Below are 23,616 nucleotides of genomic sequence, written 5' to 3' on the forward strand. Positions count from 1 at the left end.
CAGATTAAAATGCGTTTCAGTGTAAACGCTCAGATAGTTCACAAAAATGTTTTAATTCTGTCATAATCTACTCACCCTAATGTCATTGTAAGCCTGTAGGACTTTCTTCTGCAGAACACAAGAGAATTTGTTATAAAGAACATTGGGGAACCAAACAACATTTTGGACCCCATTGACTTCCATTGTATGAAAAAAAAAACCCTTTCTCTAAAATATCTTCTTTGTTCCACAGAAAAAAAAGAGAGTGATACAGGTTTGGAATGACATGAGGGTGAGTAAATAATGACAAAAATTTAATTTTTGGGTGAACTATCCCTTTAATGGCCGAATATGAGGTACAGCACAATTTGAAGTTTACTCGTCAAGCCCTCATCCCAACCTTTCACTTCCTGTCTACATCCGTCTACATCCCGTGCAGCCACGAAACCATTTGCCACGGAACGGTACTTTCTCATTCCCTCTCTTTCTCCCTGTCTGTCTATCTTGTTCCACGTCTCCTTTCACTTCTCAGCGTACAGACAGGCCCGGGCTGGTCTGAAGCAACGTTTTGAAAGGGTGGGGGGTGCAGTTCGGGGGCATTTTCATTACGGTCAAATCTCAGGCCCGGCTCTTCAACGTGGCCTGTGCCACCGAGCCGACAGTTTAATCATACAAACAGCACTCCATTCCCATTTCCAGCTCTCTCCTTCACACACTCCACTCCTCGCTTCATAATTCTGCGCCCCACACACTCCGCACGCACGCAGCGCTGTGTTTTGGCTTAAAAATGACATAATCAGTGACTTGGATAAACGCCTGTTTTCTCTCAGACTGTAATCAGCCATGGTTGACGCTAGTGTGTTTTAAAGGGCCAGTAGCTCTTTTTGGATCAAGTTGTGTAGATGAAGCACAATTTGATGCTTTTGATATTGCATATATTGTACTTGATCTTAAAAATAACTTATTAGTGCTTAAACAAAAGTCAAACATGACATGCTAATCATATATGCTGTATATATATATATATATATATATATATATATATATATACAGACACATCTTAAAATCTTACAAAATGCACTGCTTATATGTATGTAATATTCATGAAGGTTGTTTTAAAAAAAATAGAAAGGCAACAACCAAAATCAGTTAAGGTCTTCTTTTCTTAAACGCTGCTATATGCAGCTTAACATGCTAAATGCTAATCAATTTGACAAAAAGAGAGACTTATTATACAAAAAATCCATGAATGCTTTGTGGTAAATAAGTTTAAAATATTATTAAATGAGCTGTTAATAAATACACAAGCATTGAGTAGCCAGTTTCCCTTTTTCCCAAGAGTCTTTAGCCTGGCTAGCCACTTGTCAGATCACAGGTGGAACACAATCAAATAAAAAAAAAAAACTGCATATCACCCTGGCAGAACTGAGCAGTGCCAATAAATGCTTTTAGCAACTATTACTTCTGTGGGTGGACCACATTCAATCAATAACCAAGCAAATAAAAGCAGCGGGTACTCAGAGCATAGAAACCCCCTCATAACGGTGAGACGGCACTAAGGCACGGCTAACATTAAAACATTAAACATATAAGCCGGTCTCTGCACAGAGGGGAGCCACAACGCTCTCACATGATGTTACAGCACTCGTGGAATGTAAAAATGGTCCAGACTTTTTTTTTTCTTCAAGCCTAATCAGGAATTGGAGAAAAGCTTGTAGCAGACAGGCAGTGAAGGGAATTTTTATGTTGTCGTTTTTATATTTTGATAGAGCGTTGGAGCCAGTATACCACTCATTTGAGATAGTTCAACCCAGTTATTAAGCTTCAAAACTTTCAGGCCTTCAAGGTAGAAGTGTAAAAGGTTTACAAGTAAGACAGCCATAAGGAGTGTGGTTTCATATTGTGAGAAAAACTGAAGCCTGATACATGTAGCTGTTACAGCAGATAATAAAAAGGCAGCTCTAATAAATTAAATGAAAGTCTCTAAAAAAAATAAAAATCTTATGACACATAAATCTTGTGCCGTCCACCACACGTGTATACCTGTACAACAGGGGTGGGAGGTTAACATATCGCTGGGTCCTAGTGAAAACGTGGCCTTTATTCTGGCACCTAATGGGCGTAACACTCGCCCCACCGTCCCCTCCTTTCGTTTCCCGCCTTTGCAGGGTTGCTAACAGGATTTACTGTACTCAGTCTCCCAGCCTAGCTTTGCGTTGAATTATGCATAATTGCACTAGTGTACTCACACGCATGGCTAACGCTGCGATTAGCATAAAAGCTTTTTGGTTGCCCTTTTTTTTCAGGTGGGAGGGGGATATTTTTGTGTTTTGAAGAGAACTTGAATGGCACTAGATTTGCAGCATGTGTGAGTGTGTGTATTTGTTTGTGGGGGGCGGGGGGGGGGGGGGGGGGGGCATAGGGTGCGGTAGCCTTGCTAGCGTGTCAGGCTATATATAATTTTGTCTGGCTCAGGCTAAAACATATGGGCTCCCCAGCTGTTGTAAATATGCAAATATGGAACAAACGCAGACTGCCTGACCCAGACGTACCACTCTGCTGCTAATATGCGTTTTAGACATCAACTTGTCCAGACAGACGCATAACCCCACACCCACCCCAAAATTTAACTGCCCTCTCCGCCCAATTTAAACCAAATCACCCCACCCACATGGCATATCACACCTATGAACCACAAACGATAAAACCAATAAGAGAAACGGTTATTCCAGACAGTTATTCTAGTTAGCATCACTAGCATCCAATATGCTACTTTTAAAAAAAGCTAATCAAATTTGAAAAAAGAGACTTGAAACAAAGCTACAATAGGCTAAAAAGAATCTCTCTTTTTTTACCTTTTTTGAGAAATACTGATTGAATGAGTTAAGTATGTAAAATAGTTTAAACGAGCATTCGATATTATTGTGTCAAATTGTTTACAGTTGCTGAGACAACGTCATGCTGTCCCTAACAATGCTACCAAATAAATTTGTAGGGTCTTTTTTTTTCTTTATCGCTCTTACAAATATCGTAGAGCAGTCTCTCTTTTTACTGCCGTACGGTACTAGTCACCCCACCCTAGTTTCAGAATTTCACCCCTTTTATCACTATGAAACATAATAATAAGAGACAGGAACTAGTCATCACACTTCATCATGACTCGTAATGGTTCGTACAAGATGGCGAAAATTTGTCTCGTAAATGTAATAGGAAAAAAATGTATAACGTAGTACCCTTTTATACAAGCTTTACGGTTTTGGTCATGCATTTTTGTCAAACCCAACTTGTACAATTTCTTGCCATTTTGCCATCTACTACAAATTATTATGTCTTTGCGCGAGTTTGGATCTAGTCAGTTTCGACTACTACGATGCTGCAATTTCAAGCTAAATAGTTTACATCTATTGAGGACTTTTTAAACTCTGTGTTTTCGTGAAACAGCACACAGAGCTTAAAATCAATTGAAATGAAAATAAAATAAATAAAATCTGAATCAACCCAACAACTTCTTCATTAGCCTGGCTGAAAAATCCAACAGACATGTACACAGACATCTCCCAGAGCATGCAGGCTAACTGCCTAAGCCCCTTTCAGATCTTCAGCTCCACTGACATGATTGTAATAAAACAAGTGTGAAGTTTTGTATTGTAAGGAGGAACACAATGTTGCCCGGCGAGCGTTTGTGTGAAGGGCGCGGATTGTCGGGTCCCACGGCACAGCAGTGCACCAGGGCCTACAGTGAGGAGTGCTGTGCATGCTAATGAGGTCATTATGGGAGGCTGTCTGGAACCGGGCCCTGCGAGTGAGGGATTTATGTAGCTAGACTACCCAGTCACAGATGTCACAGATGGCACAGGCATCAGATGCTTTGTGTGTGTTAACGCCATATTTTTCACCCATTTCCAATGATAGAACGCTACTGCAGCTTAACATAAAGCAGACAGACTGTAAAAAGATTTAAGCGATAAAGGAAACATGTGCATATGCCCTGCGTGTTCAAAGGCGGCGTGGTTAACTGACCCCACCAATAACGGGCGAGGAAAATAAGCATATGCAAATGCAATTATCTGGAATCTGCATACTGGCCCTTGATTAGGCAGATGGGCAGCGTTTAAAGAACCGCCATCTTGGCAGGGAGACAGCTGGCAGGCATCGGCGGCCATTTTGTCGAAGGCGCTGCCCAGTGAAGACGAGACAGGATGACGGAAATCTATACAATCATCTGCCACTTTGTTCAATTAACATAACGCAAATAAGGACCTTAAAACAAGACACCCCATCAACTGGAACACAACGTAAAGCTGATGTTACTGAACCAACGCGTGACAGATTACTGAAATCTTTCCTTACCGAATCCAACTCGTTCCTGTTGAGCATCCAGGGACACAGGAACTATCCAATGCAACCAGCACTCCACTTTTTGAATTGTTAGCATCATGGGCAGGCCACGTTTCAGTCATTCACATCCCAAGCGGAACTGCGGCCTTGCAGGAGCAACTTTTCTGGAACTTGCTCCATCTCGCACTGTTCTCCATTGGTCCATGATTTTATTAATACCCATCAAATGCTTTGGTCAAGGGTGAAAGCCATTACGAAGTGCCAAGCCCTTCACCTACAAATCAAAGCCAAGTCCTTTTCCAAGCCACTCGAATAGTGGCAACCATCAAAAAAATCCAACCATGGTGGAAAAGGTGAAAAAGAATTCAAAATGCTCTCTTATCCCGGCCCATCAGATGTAGAGCACTTTGTGCATGCTTAGGAGGAGGACCACTAAAAAAAGAAGGCCTCTTGATTTAGCGTAAAAGAGATCTCCGTCAAGCACTCATTACAACAGTCAGGGGGAATGTGCACTCATAGCGAAAAAGGAATCAAAGACGGGGGAAAAAAAGACCTTTGACATTCTTTTTCTACTCGTTCTCCAGCAGGCAAAGTTTTATCAAGTGATGCCGAGCCTGGAAAGGCCCTCTGGCAGAACCACACACGCACACGCACACACTCGGTGTTGCATGAAGAGCGTCAAGGCTGTTGGCCCTCTCTTTAGCTGATGCAAGTTGACTGAGATTGGGCTGAGAGAGAGAGAAAGCGGAACACAGGCTCCCATGGCTCCATGGCTGGAGGCAGCGTTGGGCGACCCCTGGCAGCATCTCTCCTCAGTATTGATTTCTCTCCCTCCTCGCTGCTGAGGAGCCAGTAGCCGGCGGGGAAAGCGAGCTGCCTCGCCTGCCCACTCCGACGCTCCCTGGCTGGCCCCTGCCGTCTCTCAGAGACCCGAAGACGGAGAGTCGGGACCGATGGAAGAGAGCCCATGGCGGTCCGCAGCTGTGTTCACCTGCTCCGGGTTCACTCCTCCACCACTATCACTACTCCCACTCTCCGCTCGTCTTCCGACTCCTGCCAAAACAACAGCGAGGGAGAGAGAGAGAAAACAAGTTTAGCTTAACTTTCAGCATTTTGCCCATTGCAAATGTCAATCCGCAGCTTTGATCAGGGAGATGTGCAAGGTGAATGTTTTGGCATCTGCTCTCAGTTAGTAATGTGAACTTTCTAACCTTGGAATAAAAAAGCTGAGGCAGGAGATTTTTTGAGTTAAGGATGTCAGGCTGAAAGAAACTGTCTGCCAAGTGCACTTAGAGCCCCTATGCTGATGCTTCCCCCGTACAGCGGACAAAACCGGGACTTTAAACAGGCGGTTTAAACAGAACTTGTAAAGCTAGCAACTTGACTAAAGACTTTTCCGGGCCAGGGAATCACATTTTCCATGTTATTTATGGACTTTTCTTGACCGTGGGAACATCCCACAACGTTCATATTTTACCCAGCGACTAAACTACAATGATTATTTTTAAACGACACTTATACATGTTCCAGTGCTCAAAGTTTCACCTCAAAATGACGTTGTCTTCAAGTAGGTTAAGTGCTGAAAAATGGGGGACCGCTTCTGAGTTTGGGGGCAGGGTGCAACCGAGGGGGCGAGCTGCATGTCTCAGACACAATAATACTATTCATTGGGTCCAGACATGGGTGTTAACACCCCTCTGGCAGCACACAATGGGGCTCCCTGGCATTGAGACAGCCTCGCTGATATTGTTAGTTCACGGCAGCATTCGGCCGGCCGCGGGAGAAAGCGTCGGCATTGTGCCGGGCCGGCAGGACGGGCGGAGGGAGGTGAAAGGCGAAGAAAGAGAGAACAGTGTATCTGTCAGCTCGAAGGGAGAGGGCTGGGGCAAAAAAAGGGGATGGGAGAGTGGGAGGCTGAGGCATGGCATTGGACTTGTGAAAAAGAAAAGGAAAAAAATTCCCTAAAAAGAAGATGGGGGTGAGAAAAAGATTGCACTATAAATATTATTGAAGGGGGGGCGGGGAAAGAAGGCGGAGGGGATGGGTATGAAGGTTGGGGCTGGGAAGCCGCTTTCTGCGTTTAGGTGAATTTCATGCCTGCCATAGTTACAAAGCACAGGGGAACAATGAAACTGTGTGGCGATGGATAAAAAAAAATTTATTCAGGGAGCTTACAAGGGAGAGCGTGAGAGAATACGAGAGAGCGAAAGAGGGAGGGCGCTGCTGCAGTCGCTTCACGCTCGAAATCAGGTACGCCACTGACATCCAACTACCGCGAGAAGTATCTCTCGCTAGCTTCTCCTGTCTTTCCTGTGTGTCCACATGGGGAGCAAGACAGAAAGGAGGAGAGGCGATTTGAGGGTGCGAACTTTGCAGTACTAGTTCAGCAGGTAAAGCATTGCAGATATCAGATTAAATAATGACAAACATGATATTTAGGTATTGAGGAGGTCTTACTCCATATTTAGATTAGTGATTGACTGATACATGTTTTTTGATACATGCTTGATACTCAAATAATTACATTTGTTCCCACCTAATCCTAAATATGTGGCTACATTCTTGCAGAAATGCTATGCATTTGTATGCCAATAAGTAGCATTGTAACACTCACCAACAAAAGTCAATACATCTCATATAAGGAAGATATGCATCATGATACATCTCAAATTACCATTTTATTAAAGGAACAGTTCACCCTAAAATTAGAATTATTATTTGCGGAAACTCTTCTCCTCCGCTGTATCTCTCGCTCTCTTTTGAACGTTTAATAGATACCAATTGTTTTTGGTGTCATCAAAAGTCAAACATGCCGTAATGTTATCATGCAGCAAGTTCAAATATGCTCAAGCATGAAAGAGAAAACTACAGTGGAGGGGAAGATTATCAATGAATAATGATTTGAATGTTAATCACACAAAGCTATAATATGATGTATAGCAAATATCACGTGGACTACTTTTACGATGCTTTTAAGTCAATTTTTTGATTTTTCAATTTACATTTTTTAGTTTAGTTTTTGGGTGAACTATTCCTCTGCAATAAGGTACACTGTGCTGAACATGAGCTTTCATTTTTTTACAGATGTGGAATACTTGAATCCAAGGACTGTATTTGCCATAACGATTTTTACTAAAGAAAAAGATACCAAAGCATTGCCTCTCACTTTTACAATAGCAAGGCCAATCAATCTCCCCTTGTTGCAAAGGTTTAAAAAGATCCCTGCAAAATCTATTTGACTCTTCATGCTTACTTCAACACAACTTGAAACAAAACATTAGTACACACACACACACACACACACACAACTAAATGGCACCGGTTTTGTCCTTACACAAATACTCAAAAAAGCTCCAGTTTCTTCTGCACAACACCAAGCCTGCTTTTCAAGAACGCTACTTTATGAAACGCTACTGTTTGTTTCCCTCCTGGTTAATACAGAGCATCTGTTCCCATGGCAACCTCACCTCCTCTTCCGTCTCTGACTGATGCTGGGGCAGCGGGGGCGCGGCCCGTCCGAGGACACGCCCCCTGCATCTCACTGCAGCCCATGAAGGAGAAACACAATGTGATCAAATACGCTATATGGCCAAATGTACGTTTTCCCCTTGGTTAAGACCTTTAAAAACAATGAGGAGAACTGGTTTTGAAATAATAAGTGTGATATGTGGGTGTCCACATACTATTGACCACGTAGTGTAGTGGTATTCACATTATTAATAGAATACATAAGGCTTTTTTGTCCATAGAATAAAGGTCAAAGGGGTCCAAAGCATTTTATTGTATGGAAAAATTCTTCAAAATATTTTGTATTTCACAGAAGAAATAGGCCTACTTAAAGGTTTGGAATGACATGATGGTGAATAAATGCTAACATTATTCTTTAATTATCCCTTCAACTATAAGTAAGCCAATTGTTGGTTGATTACCATTACACTTTGCCACTTTGTCAAAACATTGTTTGTTTTGTTTGAACATTTCGACCGGCCTGCTTAGCAACACTGGCTCAACCGATGCTGTGGGTTTGGGGGTGTGGCTACCTGTTTGACCAACCAATAGCAGATGAGAGGAGCGGTTCTTGACACCAGTTCGAAAACAACGGCTGCATCCGAAATCGCATACTTCCCTACTATATAGTAGGCGAAAAAAAGTATGTGACAAAAGTAGTATGTCTGAATTCACAGTACTCATAAAACAGTAGGCAAAAAGTAACCGGATGACCGGTTTACTATCCCATGAGGCCACTGGAAAGGATTTATGAATGGCAGTGAAGCGACGCACTGGCGCTGGTAGGTCACATGATAATGACAACATGGCGAATGTATTTCCGGAATTTATTCATACACATATTCATACAGTCGTGAAGTAATCACTTATTCAAAATAAGTGCCTACTCAAGAGAGTATGCGATTTCGGACGCGGCCAACCATTCTGCTTGGTCTCACTTCACTTTAACACAATGCACTTAAAGATCAACAATACTGAATTTCCCTTCTTCCACGGCCTTCACAGTGTATTGGATTCACATGTCGCCGATATGTCTGACATAATCTCCACATCACAAATGCTGCAGCTCAACTACAGCAGATCACAGTACAGTACACAGTCGGCTAAAGCCAAGCTGTGGGCATCACTCGCTCTGATAACAGGCCGCATTATTGGGACAAGATGTTTGATGTAGGGGCCAGATATCCCCTCAGCGCTGCGACATAGATCACAGCACCAACCAGCGTCGGATCTGGCTTTTCTAACTCCTTACTGAGACCACAGGGGAGCTGTTCCACTCTGCACATCAGTGGGTCTCCTCCTCGCCACTGCCGTTTCATCTCCATGGACTGTCTCCCAGGCCCGCATGAATAAGTAACCGCACACACGAGCTCAGCTCTCGGCTTTGATGTGCCGAGTGCCGGTAGCTGTTAGCTGGGCTGGATGAACGGGGCTCTGCCGCTCAGGTCAGAGGGCTCGCTGGCTGGTGGGTTAATGTACCTCTGTGGCCCGTGGGTAGGTCCTTTGTCCCAGTGGAAGGGATTACACCGGTGGGAGAGGGGTTGGACAATGTGACCCTCCTGAGAGGGAGGGGCACCAGGATTCTTTGCCATTGAGGCGGGTGGTTAACTTCTCACTCAACTCAATTACCTAAGCTGAGCGGGAGTGGAGAACTCACGAGCAGGAGAACGTCTCAACAACCTGGGAGAGGAAAATGACAGGAGGGCTAGCAAAGACTAATTATAGCTAACAAGCAAGGGATAATAACTTTCTGTTGATTAAACCAATCTCCTTCATTGTGTTACCTCAAATTTTTACCTGGCGACCAGGTAACTTACTTTTTTAAGTTAAACCAACAATATTTTGTTACAGTGTAACATTAGCTGGTCATTGTCACAAATTAAACCTACAACCGCGAAGAGTCTTGTATTATTCAGAAAGGGTTTATTTTGCGATAATGATGGGCTGACTGTACATTATCCCAATATATTAAATAAAATAATAAATATGAGTAATAACACTAATAGTAATAAATAATACTATTTAAAATATATAAGTAAATGATTAGAGATGTTTCTTTTTTTGACAAAATATAAATGTAATACTCTTACTGAAACAAGTCCAGGGCTGCATCCGAATTCGCATACTCTCTTGAGTACAGTAGGTACGTATTTTGAATAAATAATTACTTCACGACCACTAAAAAATTATGTTCTATATAGTATGAATGTGTGTAGTATATATGTGATCTGGACGTACTACATTCGTCATGCCGCATTATCATGCGACCTACCAGCGTCAGTTGTGTCGCTTCGCTGCCATTCATAAATCCTCTCCCGTGGCCTCATGGGATAGTAAAGTGTCCATCGAATCCACACTTCAATATCTCACCAGAAGAAGTAGATCATCCAGGTACTTTTTGTCTAATTTTTGAGTAACGTGAATTCGGACATTCTTCTTTTGTCACATATAGTAGGGAAGTATGCAATTTCGGATGCAGCCTGAGTCAAGTTAACTTTGGTTTGCCCTAGTGGTAAATACCACAACTACACCATCATGCCAGCATAAAGCAACTTTCATCACTGTCTACCATTTAAAAGTTCTTTCGATGACTCTTAAAAGCATGAAATACTTTTCCATATCTGCAGCAAAAAGTTTCCGGATTCGAGAGCCAATAAACAAAATAAGGCCATGTCGATATCACAAACTTCCTGAAAAAATGTATACGAGTTACTATACATTCTCATACTTTACACTATGGCGTCTATTATGTCTAAACACATTTTTGTCATTAAGTGTTGGGGGGGGGGGGGAACACACTCGAGCCCCTCCTCAAAAAAAGAAGCAGATCACAAAAACAGATCTTCTTAAGTAGGGCAGAGCCAAATGAAACAGACATGGACACAAAGCTCTGACCGCAGAGCATGCTAAATCTCACAAATCTGGTATTAACAGGCGAGCCTATGACAGCTATGTGTAAAGACAGCCGAAACAGAGGCGCGAGATACCAGGTGCACTTAAGACTCTTTATGGCCCTCAGTAGAGCTTTCCTACACCCACCACCACCTTCAATGCCTGACTAGCCCAGCTCTCTGTTAGCCATATTGATCCTGACAAGGAGGAGGGGTGGGCTTTTTCTATACATACACTGTAACAGCACAGTCACTTGTCTATACTCTCTGACCCCTTCATCTCACTCATCAAGGTTAAAGAACTCTCCAGAAAGAGGAAGAGAAGGCTAGGGTGGTACTCGTGCGGCGTGGTGGAGGGGAGAGAGAGGGATTTTCACGGTGAGCTTATCTGTCTTCATGAAAGTAACCGCCTCAGGGTGCCACTGTAACAGAAGCAACCTGAATAAGCCCCCCCCCCCCCCACACTTCAACCCCAAACACAATCACACCTCCCACTCAATTGAACAGAAATAGATTTACGACCGCAGATCGCAACACAGCATCGTTCATGGAAGTTTGCGCTAATTGCTCAAACGGTGTTTATCTTGTAACAAAACTTAAAGGTTTTTTGATAACTGTCAATGATAACTGAGTCTAGACAAAAAAATGCACATCATGATGATAATTAAACATTTAACACCGCATTGTATTAATGCGCTAAGAAAGTTTTTGGAAGAAAAATCTGACAAATATGATTGTTTCAAGTAATCAAATCAGAGTCAATAATGTCAAGCTTGAGCAGTGTCAGCAGCTAAACAAGGAATAAACAATTTACTAGTGTTTGCATGCTATACTTACAGTATGAGATTAATCTAATATTTACACAACATAAACATAATTATGACATGACATGAACACACAAGGAAACTTAAAGTTATGCGCTAGTTAGAATGTGTAAGTCACATTGTGAATACACTCTTTCCGAAAACAACATGCTAAACATGGAAGGATATTGAATATTTGGTGTAAAATGTTATTTTCACTGAGTGAAATTTCCATTTTAATCAGAGTAAAATTTTCTAAAAATGTATGAATATATATATATACTAAATATACTGAAAAAAAAAAACGTTAGCACTCTATTTTACAGTCCTGTTCCCCATGTACATATTTTGTACTTATTATAGTAATTACAATAACTGGTTAATAACTATGTAACTAACCCTGAACCTATACCAAAACCTAACCTTAACCCATGTTACCTTATATTGACCAGTACTTTAGGTAAGCACACTATAAGTACATGTACTGTAAAATAAAGTGCAACCGGAAAAACAATGAGTAAAACAAAAAACTAACAATACAATGGAGCGAAAGTCCCTCTGTTGAAAAGATATATGAGAATATACAGTATCTATATGACCTTATTTCTTCCAAACATAAAAAGTGTATTTTTGACTGATTTTTGAGTGAACTATCCAGTAACACTTTAGAATAATGGTCCAACATTAATAGGTAACTATGCAGGAAGTAATGCATGACTTATACTGCCTTAACACTTCAGCTACTACTATGGAAAAAAGCTTAACTAATCAGTAAGTAATAGCAAATTTAGGACTGATATAGTTACTTATTAGGTAATCAATAGTTACTGATTGTGATTAGCCTCATTAATAACTATCAACTAACTATGACAAATTATAAAGCATTACTAATTAATTACTAAACATTATTGTGTGTCTGAGACGTAATCAGTCATCTTTTTTACTCAGAACGTGGTCATAAAATGCATCACTAATTACTTAAGTGTTGCCTAGTCAGTCTGCAGGAACTACTAGTGATCTGGACTATTATTTTTAAGTGCAAAACATATTTTTCACTTCATAATGATAAAGTGAGCTATCCTGGCTGCGCTTTTCCTAGCTGCAAAAAGACAACAACAAAAAATGACTATAGTGATACACTAATAGTAATATAGTGATACACTAATGGTCAATTCTTCAGAAGCGGTAAATAACAAATGTATGAGGAAGGGACCAAAATTTGAACGTTGGTCAAACAGCTTCTTTAGAAAGTCTTCACTGGTTGGTAGCATGGCTAACAGCTAGAACCGCACCAAACAAGCAGGATCCTTAAACAAACAACGATAATATACATCCGCACCTTCTCCAAACGAGGCTCAGAACACTTTCTCTTTAATTGAAGCACATCTGATCTATTACGCCGGCCAGGCGCTAAACAAAAGGCCATTCTGGGCCCCGGGAAGCTCGCTACAACCCCACGCTGAATTAACATGCTGTACGTTTCCCTCATTGTGCAGGGTGATTGCCCCAATGCATCTTCTCGCTCAGCTAATTAAGTGAGTCTCTTCTTTGTCTTGCTGTACTCCAGGAGCCTCTGAATAGGAGAGGGAGGCAAGAGGAGAGGGGCGATGCCAGAGCCTGTGCTTGTTTATCAAAAGAATGGGGCTTATTGCAGGACAAATGTACCATAAAGGAGTGTAAATGGCACAAGGTGGGTGGGGAGAGGCAGAAAGACTGTGACACACTGGCGGAGTTTGTAATACGCCTTTAACAAGATGGCACTTTCTATAGAAGACGAACCCGGGAGAGACGCAGGGTCCATATTCGCTAATAGACTGCATGTATAGGGCCATAAACGTGTAGTCAGGCGAGTGAGCTCTACAGAAGATGGAAAAACAAACATGCAATTAAAACTAACAAGCATTTTATGGACCTTTCAACATAAAAACACACTAAAAACCAACAAAAGATACACTCTAAAAATAGATTTTTAACTATAAATTCATAATGTAATTTTCCTGCATTATTCATTATTTTCACATATTTTACAAAAAAGGTGAAGCGTGAAAAAATATATATTAATATATATTAATATTAACTTGTGAATTAACTACTAAAAGTAAGGCTGTTTTCTCTGAAAAATATAAAAAAATGGCTCTGGTTTAGCATCCCAATTGGCCCGGCCCAATAATTCTGTCTGAATATCCTAAAATCAATCTCTGTCCATCCATCCATCCATCCATCCATCCATCCATCCATCCGAATATGCAAATATCCATCTATCTATCTGAATATCCATGCGTCTAAGATCAAAATATATGACAAAAACATGTCAATATTTGGGGAACGGACTGATCTCTGAACAGCAGGTGTATGCCTGTGCGTGTGCATTGACCAAGTCCCGGTTAGATTGTTAATTTTCAAAATCTAGGACTGTTGGTCTAGAACTAGACAATGGCCTCAATGTGACCGAAATTAGAGTCAGGGTCTTTTCACGCTGCCACGTCTTCCCAGTCTGAAGGTGGCTGTGTGCACACACCAAATAAATGAGTTGTGTGTATGCATTGTCTGCGTACACAAGCTCAGTGTATATATTAGCAAAGTGACTTGACCCTGGCAGACTCGGGCCACTGTTTTGCCCCATTGCTGGGTCGTGGGAAAAAGGGGAGACCTCCTTTCACAGCTGCTCTGGCCGTTGCATTGAACCAATGGAGGCGCGGACCCTGCCGGCCCCCTCCCCGCTGGTCCCATTCACTTCGCAGCCTGCTGCCTTTTCATAACGTCCCCCGCTAAACCTCCCTCCTTCTCTCCCTCTATCCCCCCCCCCCCCCCCCTCCACCACCACCACCACCACCCTCATCTTCATAAATACACTTCACCATTGAGGCAGTGTTTTGCATGGCAATGTCACAGAGGCCTTACTCAGCTTGGCTAGCTTTTCTATTCTTGAGAAAATCAGCCGATTTCTGCACCCGCTTTTGACGTCGCCAGCACACAGTAGCCACTTTAAGCAATCCGCTGTGAGAAAATGTAGGCTTTTTTTAGCTTTTAAACAGTAAGAAACATCAATCAGTTTTCTGCAGAGAAACATAGGCTTTAATTTATGTTAGCATATGCTAGCGCTACCAACAAAACCCTCCCTTGAACGCAACCCCCTCGAGCGCATGCATTAAAAGAGATTTATTTCCTATCAAGGCGTATAATGCAGGGGGTAGCCTATAATTCAAATGAACTTACAAAGCCAGCTATCGAGCCCTGTATATGAATTCCAATCTATAAAGAATTTTCCTTTCTGCTTTTTTTTTTTTGTTTTTTTTTTTGTTTTTTTGTAGACCAGAGGCTTTCAAACAAATGAAAACTACCATGAGTAATATATCTACAATTTGGTTTGGTTCACAGCCTGAGAAAACCACTCCATAAATCTCAAAATAAATTGTTGCTAAGAAACTTTTAGCCGGACGAATTCTCTTCACAAAAGGAATCAAAGTTTATGATGCAATGCTGTTCTAGAGTGCTGTTCGGCATTGTAATGCTAATACAACTAGTATAATTACCAGTAAGATACTTCACAGCAATCAACTGGAGAGATAAAGCTAGATTTTTATGTTTTCTGAAGTAAATGTGCATTGTTTGCCCGTACTAACCCTAAAACTGCCACAATATTAGAGCTGGTCTGATAACTTTCCTAGTAAGCATTCTGAGTGGCTTCTATAGCATTGCTAGGGGAATGCTAAGGTGTTCTGGGAAGTTACTATGCACCAAAAGAGTCCAACCTCAAGTTTACATGATATTCTGTACCCCAAAAAAATGCTTGAGGTCTTGGAAGTCTATGGAATTTTTTCCTATGTTTTAATCAGCCAGGCGAAAATAAAATCATCTGATTGCTTGAAAAGTTTAAGTTACAGTAAAAACACAGTATATTTAAAAAAATATATTAAATATAGAAATAAAAATAGAGTAGAATTTTTTATTTTCAGCGTCATATGATCCTTCAGTAATCATTCTCATATGCTTGATTTGCTGTTCAAGAAACATTTCTTATTATCAATGTTGAAAATAGTTGTTTCATATTTTTAGTGGAAAGCAATACATTATGCATTATTTTCAGGATTTCAATGATGAATAGAAAGTTTAAAAGAACAGCATTTATTTGAAATAGAAATCTTTTGTATCAATGTTAAAGTCTTTGACTGTCACCTTTGATCAATTTAATGCATCTGAATAAAAGTAAATGTTTTTACTCACCCCAAACTTTTCAATGGTAGTGTATCTCAATAACATATTGTGGTATCATTCATGTCTGTAGCACAGAAAGAGGTTTTGCGTGGAAAATAATAAGTATGAGCAATGACAATCATTTTAGTGAGAAAATTGTAGGAACTTGATCTAAAGCACTAGTAATTTCCTGGTTTTCTGATCCCACGTTTGCCCATAAACATTTGATCACAATGGTTCTGTCCATGTGCGTATATACACCTTCTAACTGAATATCAATAATTCCTGATACATTTTCAAAGCATTGCACTAACAGCGCAATCTTCCGTGGCATTTACAAATGGTAATAGTGCAAGTCAACAGACAGAACATCTTGAGAAATCTATAGATTTGTGTGTGTGCGTGAGGCGCGGAGAATTTGTTTATACATGCTGCCTCTTCTCTCTCCTACGTGCATCATTTCAGAAACTTTGCCTCGCATTGAACTATCGAACCTTGCGAGCGCGATATTGAGTTCCTCTATAAAAAGTGGGGGCTCGTCCGGGTACGTGAAGAGTAAGGGAAAGCCATGGATGAGGGTGAAAGGTGGCTAGCTGGTATGGAGCGAGAAGGCTCATAGCCACAGGGTGCTAAGCCCCCTCTGATCCTCTGTCTCTGATTCCACAATTCAATTCTTCCTCTGGGCAATCGCGATCTAGAACTAGGCCAATGTCACAGACTGTTTTTCTGGCTTAAAGAATGGGGGAAAAAGAGACTCGCTTGCTTGCTCTCTCTTAATCTTTCTCTTGACCAACTTGATATCCCTCCACTAGCCCTTTTCATAGTTAGCGCTTCAACATACAAGCTGTGTCCCAAATGACGCACTAATCACTTATACACTATGTACTCAACTGTGTAGTTTATGAATTTCATAAGGTTATTTTGTCATTCAACATCAGAGTCTGATCACCATTCCCTCTCTGCTACATAATTAAAGCTGGGACAGTTGAGTGCATGAGGTTTTTCAGTTAATTTACTGTATCATCCAGGTATTTAAAGTCCACTTTTTCTATTTGGAATTTTCAGTGTGAACACTACTCGCACTATTTATCAAAACAGCATAGATTAGTGCATAAGTACGCGAATTGGAACGCACCTACACTTTTAGGGGGGAAAAGACACTGGGGCGTTATCCTTTTAAAAGGTACACCTTTGTACTTTATTTACCCCTAAAGGTTGCATGTTAGTACCTAAAGTATACATATGTGACCCTGGACCACAAAACCAGTCTTATGGGTAAATTTTTTAAAATTGAGATTTATACATCATCTGAAAGCTGAATAAATAAGCTTTTAATTGATGCATGGTTTGTTAGGATAGGACAATATTTGGCGGAGATTCAACTATTTGAAAATCTGGAATCTGAGGGTGCAAAGAAATCAAAATATTGAGAAAATCGCCTTTAGAGTTGTCCATTTCTGTTGGTGATTTTGCTGCATCCACTCACAAAAATACATTTCTGATATATTTAAGGTAGGAAATTCATGGATCATGATATTTATTTAATATCCTAATGATTTTTGGCATAAAAGAAAAATCGATAATTTTGGCCCATACAATGTTTTGTTGGCTACTGTCACAAATATACCCGTGCGACGACTTATGACTGGTTTTGTGGTCCAGGGTCACATATTAGTACCTAAATGTTACATATAAGGATATCAAGTTTACTAACATGGCCGCTGGCATGCAACCCTGTTCAATCCCTCAAAAACCATCCTAGATCTTCACATGGAAGTACTTCAACTGTAAAAAGACTTCCATAGTCCATATATTCTATATTTCATCTGTATGATACAATATGAAATTCTATGAACTCTAGTACTTATATGGACTGCTTTCTGACTGACTTGCGCCACACTACCTTCACGAAAGTGCCATAAAACGAGGCTACTTTCTTGTGTGGCGGCGTAAGCGCGCTGAATACACTGCGTGGGAGAGAGTGGGTGAGTTTGAGAATTCAGTGTTAAGGCAAAGGGAGAGAGAGAAAGAGAAAAAAGGTGCTCATTTCTTTTTCAATCTGTGTTTCACAATGCATGTGTGCCTGGAGAATTGCAGCTAAAGTTCACATGGGGGAGGGAAGGTACCTGCCCCCCATCTCGCAAAACCCACTAGAGTTGGGGAGAGGAAGGGGGGCTGGAAAAAAGGACAGAATGAAAAAAGTGCCATTGAACTCTGACTTGAGATTGTGAAGGGAGAGAAAGAGAGAGGGTGTGAGTCTGAAGAGGGTTAGAGTGAGGACTTTGGTTGGAGGAGAGGGGGGTGGCGGAGGAGAGAAAGAAGGGAATTAGGAAGGTGAAGGACTGAACCACCCTCATAGCCTTTCCACATGAGCACACCTTATATACACACACACCGCCTCGACTACTGCAATATTTTAAAGGGATAAGGCTCTGAACAAAAGAATTAAAATATAGATCACACAAACGGCCTTCCCATCTCTTGTCCGGCAACAGTGTGGAAACAAATTGGATGAGAGAGGGAGTGAATGAGTACGGCGCTACACTGTCAAGCTCGTAAAGATGAGCATCACACTTTAAGACAGCGATAAATTAAACTACTATGATCAGAGTAACATATAAATATTTAATTAGATCCTCAACTTTAAGATGGTCTTGTACTAAGAATATTTGCAGTTCAATCGATTACTTTTAAAATGGTATTTTATATAATATATATTTATTTGTGTGTCACATAAATAACAATATATGATATTAAATAGTGCACAAAATATTGGTCTTTGCTGGGAGAGAACATGAAACACAGTGCATCCTATGCTAGCCTCTGTCTCCTTGTTCCTGGGTAAAACATAAACATAAATTTGAGCTTCGAAATGAACATGTAAGCCAATGCCTGGCAGGATACGGCTCTGACTAGAGTCATGTGACATAAGTCTGCTTTACTCCTTACCACCAATGAGCAAGGGCAAACACTGTTGCCATAGTAATCCCTCCTATGTTTGCCATCCAGCATTTTTGGGGGAAAAAAGAAACCCGTTTTGATGTCACGCGAAAGCCATATCGCCACAGAATCTCAACAAAAATATTCCCTTGATATAAATACTGAACATCTGGACCAAAAAATGGCTTAACTTGAAATATTAACAATAACCAGACATCTACTCTTAGTTTCTAAAAACACATAACATATGGTTAGTCATTATAAAGGTTTAATTATTAATTGCATATGCTTATGTTAATATCTGTCCATAAAGGACAACCAATAAACTAAAGTGCTAAGCAACAAGAGAATATGTTACATATTTTATTCTTAAACATGCAACCTCATGCAGAAGGAAACTCAAGGTCATAGAGCGTATGACAATGCTTCATCACTCACCTGATCCGTGGTCACTCGATTTCTTTGTCTTATCACCGGTTTCTGAAGTCTTCTTTCCCTTTAAAAACACAAAATTACACATCTTAATGATTTCAGCATATCAAGTCAAAATACAAGCATTTTTAATCTAGCTTTGGGTGTTTCGGGACATTTCAACATGATGCTGTTATTATTTTATTTAAAAGTTTGCTTGAATTTCGCTGATCTTTCATCTTTGTGAGGCTCATGTACTGATGATCATTCACAGAGCTACTCAAGTGGACATAAATAGGTAAACTAATTTTCAAACAACTTTCTTTTTCAAACATGTTTAGGAGATCTTAAAAGGTCACCTGAATTCATGTTTAACATCGCTTTCTTTGTCATGCATGAGGATTCAGAACACAATGGCATGCAGGCAAATTATGCAGGACTCAAAAATAATATGGCATGCTTGAAAAAAGATATAAAAAGCTTATTATGCAATAGATACATCTTCTTACATAACCACTAAAAAGCTATGCAGATTTAAAAAAAATAAAATTCTGTGACTTCAGCTTTAATAATCTATGTCCATGGTTTTCAAACAGGGGTCCACAAACCCTTGAGGGTCCCTGAAGGCACTCAAGGGTGTTTGGCGAAATAATAAAGCCATATTAGGCCTTTTATATATATATTTTCTTGAATTTTCACTAGCCTATATTTCTAACTATTTGAACGAACATTTACTAATGATCTGTTCAGAATTATAATGTATAATCTGGGTGAAGGGTCACTAATTTTCCACATGCATTTCAAAAAAGTTCAAGTTTGGCATTAATGAGAAACAATGCCTGACACAATATGAGAAACAAAACTTTGTAAATGCTTTCTAAAAAAGAGCGAAAATAATTTAGCACATTACAGACTAATGAAATTAAGTGTAGTAGCGGAATACATAATAAAAAATATATTTCTTCGCTTCAGTTCTTTCGGTTCATGTCAGTTTTATCAATGTTTGCGCGGAATTCAATTTAAAGTTTCTTTTGACGGTTAAAAGCGCGTGACGTAACTTTAGAGAGACCTAACAGTAACGTCAAAGGAAAATACTTTAGGTGAATAGATTCATATTTTCAACCTTCAAACTGCCTAATGAGAACAAAAATCGAGTCAGTCATCTTTTATCTCGGCTATTATTTGGTGGTGTCTTAATCTAGTCAGCTGTTCGGCTAAACAGGAGTTTTTGGGCGTTACCGACGCGTCGAGAGTCACCTGAGGGGTTTTGGCACATTTGGGCGCGTTGATAAACAAAAGTGCTGACTAGGTAGACTGTAGTTTATTTCGTTTTGAGACCCAGTCACGCAGACTTCTTGTTTTTCATTTAACTGTATGTGAATTAGTAAAATATTTCGTCAAATACAATAAATAATTAAAATATTTAAAAACGGAGGTTTTATCACATTATTTGGACATACAACAGTGCATAGCGAGGCAGTTAAAAAAGCCAGCGAGTCTCTGGTGTATGTAAAATATTTTAATATAGGCCGCCTACTGTATTGGGCCCGTTTAAATCTGCCAATGTAAGACTGCAAATAAAGGATGATTTTCGTTCCCATTTCATTTCTTGGATCAGAGGCCGTTGCTAAGATACCAAACTCAGAATTCATAAGTTCAGCGGAGAAATGATTGACATTTGCTTTTTGAGGTAAAAATGAAAGAGGAATAATAATAGATAAAACGTCCAATTTTATTGTGAGTAGCAGTATCCTGTTTGAAACTTAATCTTTTTGAATGAAATTCAGAGAGCGGACTGCAAACAAAATTACAAGAAAATACAAGGTATATAGGTTAAATATAATGTGTTATGTGTGTTAAAAAAATACAACTTGTCACTAGCACCAATTTTAATAATACAAACTTAACTCCAGTACTGTCACTAAAGCTTCCACCACTGATAGTGAACAGGATGTCAGCATTAAGGAAACAATAGATATTATACAATTGCCATCATCTTTTTTTTAAATAAATACTACTGTCTAAATAATGTAGTCTGTCATCTGATATTTACAAGCTAGTTTTGCTAGACCAAAAAAAAGGGATTTGACCTTAAAAATGGCAGTTTTTCAGAACAGAGTAGTCAGGCAAACCGAATAAAATTGTATTACCACTTTCCTGACTGTAAATTAGCATGCATCTTACAAAACTGAGCCAAAACACACTCGAAATATTTAATTTACAGCCACACCCTTATACTCACACCCAAAGAAAATCGAAACACACACACTGTGGCCGATTTTAAGGCCTTGTTGCAAAAGTACAACTGCTTCTTGACATCATATATAGCATGATAAAATAATCATTGTGTTATTTATCTTTTACTAAATTCACAAACACAGTCTCTATAAGCATCAAATGAATTATGCATATTGTTAATAATAAATAGACTCTTTAAATATATATTATCAGAACAAAATAAAGGCAATGCATCGAAAACTGCTCAGATATCCCCACATAACCCTGCCTGCAGCATCTATCCTCGTATTTTGAATCTGCAGTTAAACTGCAGGATGCAGAGTTGGTTACATTTAATTCAGATTAGTAGACGTAGACAATAGCAGTGCTGCGTATGCCAGGTGCTAAGACAAGACTCCATCTGCTGGGGCCCCTAACGCAGGACCAGACACATATTAATGTGGGAAAATGTCTGGGGCGCCTCTCAGACAGGCCTCTCGCTGCACCTCAGACTCGGTTTGTGTCATGCATCTATTACACGTCTCTGCCCTGCACCCCCACAAATTTCAACATCTCGTGATTTGAGCGAAACAAAAAAAAATGTTTAAGCAATCAGCAATTACCGAGACAATCGAAGGTCAGTTTCCTGATTCCATATAACCATCATACAAAACATTTGCCATTCACAAATATTGGAAACATCACCTTTGTAGTATTTTATCAAAAAAAAAGAAAAAAAAAAGAAGAGGAGATTACAAGGTTGCTCTTATTGTGTCAAACTTCAAGGCGTTCTTTTTGTACAAAGAAAAATGCGTAAAGATCTATCTCTATACCACTCATTAACAACACGCATTTTAGCCTCGCATCACATCCTAGGATCAAAAATGGCTGTGTGTGATGTAGCACTAACCAGACAGGGACATAAATTGCCAAAAACAACAGCTAGTATATGTACTACAACTGTCAGATAGGCCCATAAATACTAGAGTGCGTATCAGAGGCCTAGTAGTTCCATAAAAAAAAAGTCTCATTTTAAAACAAGACACATTTGCGCACTGCATGTGTCATAAGCAGGGTGTTTAAAATAGCCTTGACATTTCTTTTACAGTATGATGTCATGAGTGATTTTATCATTTGGATCAGCAACAAAATTACGAAGAAAAAGAAACATCCACTAAGCACAATAATCCTCTCAGGCAGATGAAATTCTAAAATATCTTGCAAAACGCACAGGTTGACAGGTGTACAAAGACGAGGTCAGCCTTTTAACTCTTTTCAACCTCAAATAGGGAACGCTGTATAGTTTATATTTTATAATAAGCCACACATATGGATGATTTCCTAGTTAAGGCAGTACAATAAGACACAAAGAGTGTCAAACCACACACCTCCGAGGTTTGACTTTCCCATATTACATGAGGACCACGTGACCCAGAAGATCCGACCAATCGGTTGAAACACCTCGATGAACCGATTCCTGTCATCCCGAATTCATACATCAACATCATTATCACGTCTATGAAGGAATGTTGCCCAGCACAAGCACACTTGAGAATGAACGCGAAGTCCGTATCCGCCTTATTATCAAGCCCTTGCGTTCTGTCCGCGTACTAACGCGTCCCTATGTAGCCGCAGGCAGATTCCACGTAAAATCCATGTCTTCCACATCAGCTTTAGGTATTCCAATCCTTCCAGACCACTGAAACGCATTCACGCATCGCCAACTGCATGCCTACCGGATTCGATGCTCTTTGTAGCGGACATCGCCGTCTCCCCCATACCCCGACCATCCACATCCCTCCGGCTTTCCAGACTCGTTCCCATTCAAAGCGCTCCGAAGTCTTTGGAATTAGTTTATACTTTCGGTTCTCTAGCTTTATGATATCACATAAACTCATACAGCTAGATAACCAAAGAGAAAAACTAACCCATGTGTCTTAAAGGGACCGCCGCGTACGCCAGATACTGCTTCTGTTGTGGTCACATGGAGCTATTGCATTCACTGCCGTGCGTGTGTGTGTGTGTGTGTGCAGCTCCTCCGATACAGTCTCACTCTCTCTTTCACGCGCGCGCACACATACACGTGGGCTAAATACACTCACATTAGGTGCATTTGATAGTCTAGCGGCTACTGCGCAGCTCGTGCATTTGGACATCTACCAACCACATTGCAATTAATGCGTGTGAAACACATTCTTTTATGCATTTGGCTTAGCGAAGTCGGATCATAGGATGTTTATCAAATCAAAATACGCGTCCAAAAAACTGTCAATGAAGGGATAGGTCGTTGAAATTAGGCTAAGCATTAGAATTAGAGCTCAATAACTCCACGCGTG

The 23,616-nt window shown here is 40.3% G+C and overlaps 1 protein-coding gene across 4 annotated transcripts in view; it reads right to left on the reverse strand.

Annotated features, from left to right (window-relative positions):
• The window catches only part of gatad2ab (GATA zinc finger domain containing 2Ab), an 82,390-nt gene that overhangs the window by 48,504 nt on the left and 10,270 nt on the right, over positions 1 to 23,616 (reverse strand). For 2 of the 4 annotated variants that reach the window (XM_079890098.1, XM_079890097.1), the window contains exons 3-4: positions 19,091 to 19,148; positions 4,330 to 5,370 (exon numbers count right to left, since the gene is read on the reverse strand). In XM_079890098.1, the coding sequence (XP_079746224.1) occupies positions 4,330 to 4,417 (88 nt within the window). In that variant the 5' untranslated portion in view covers positions 4,418 to 5,370; positions 19,091 to 19,148. Of the gene's footprint in view, positions 1 to 4,329; positions 5,371 to 19,090; positions 19,149 to 22,668; positions 22,688 to 23,016; positions 23,114 to 23,616 lie in introns of those variants that run through there. The other 2 variants (XM_079890087.1, XM_079890099.1) reach the window with 2 other exon arrangements.

This window comes from Squalius cephalus (assembly GCF_949319135.1).
Source record: "Squalius cephalus genome assembly, chromosome: 13".
NCBI lineage: Eukaryota > Metazoa > Chordata > Actinopteri > Cypriniformes > Leuciscidae > Squalius > Squalius cephalus.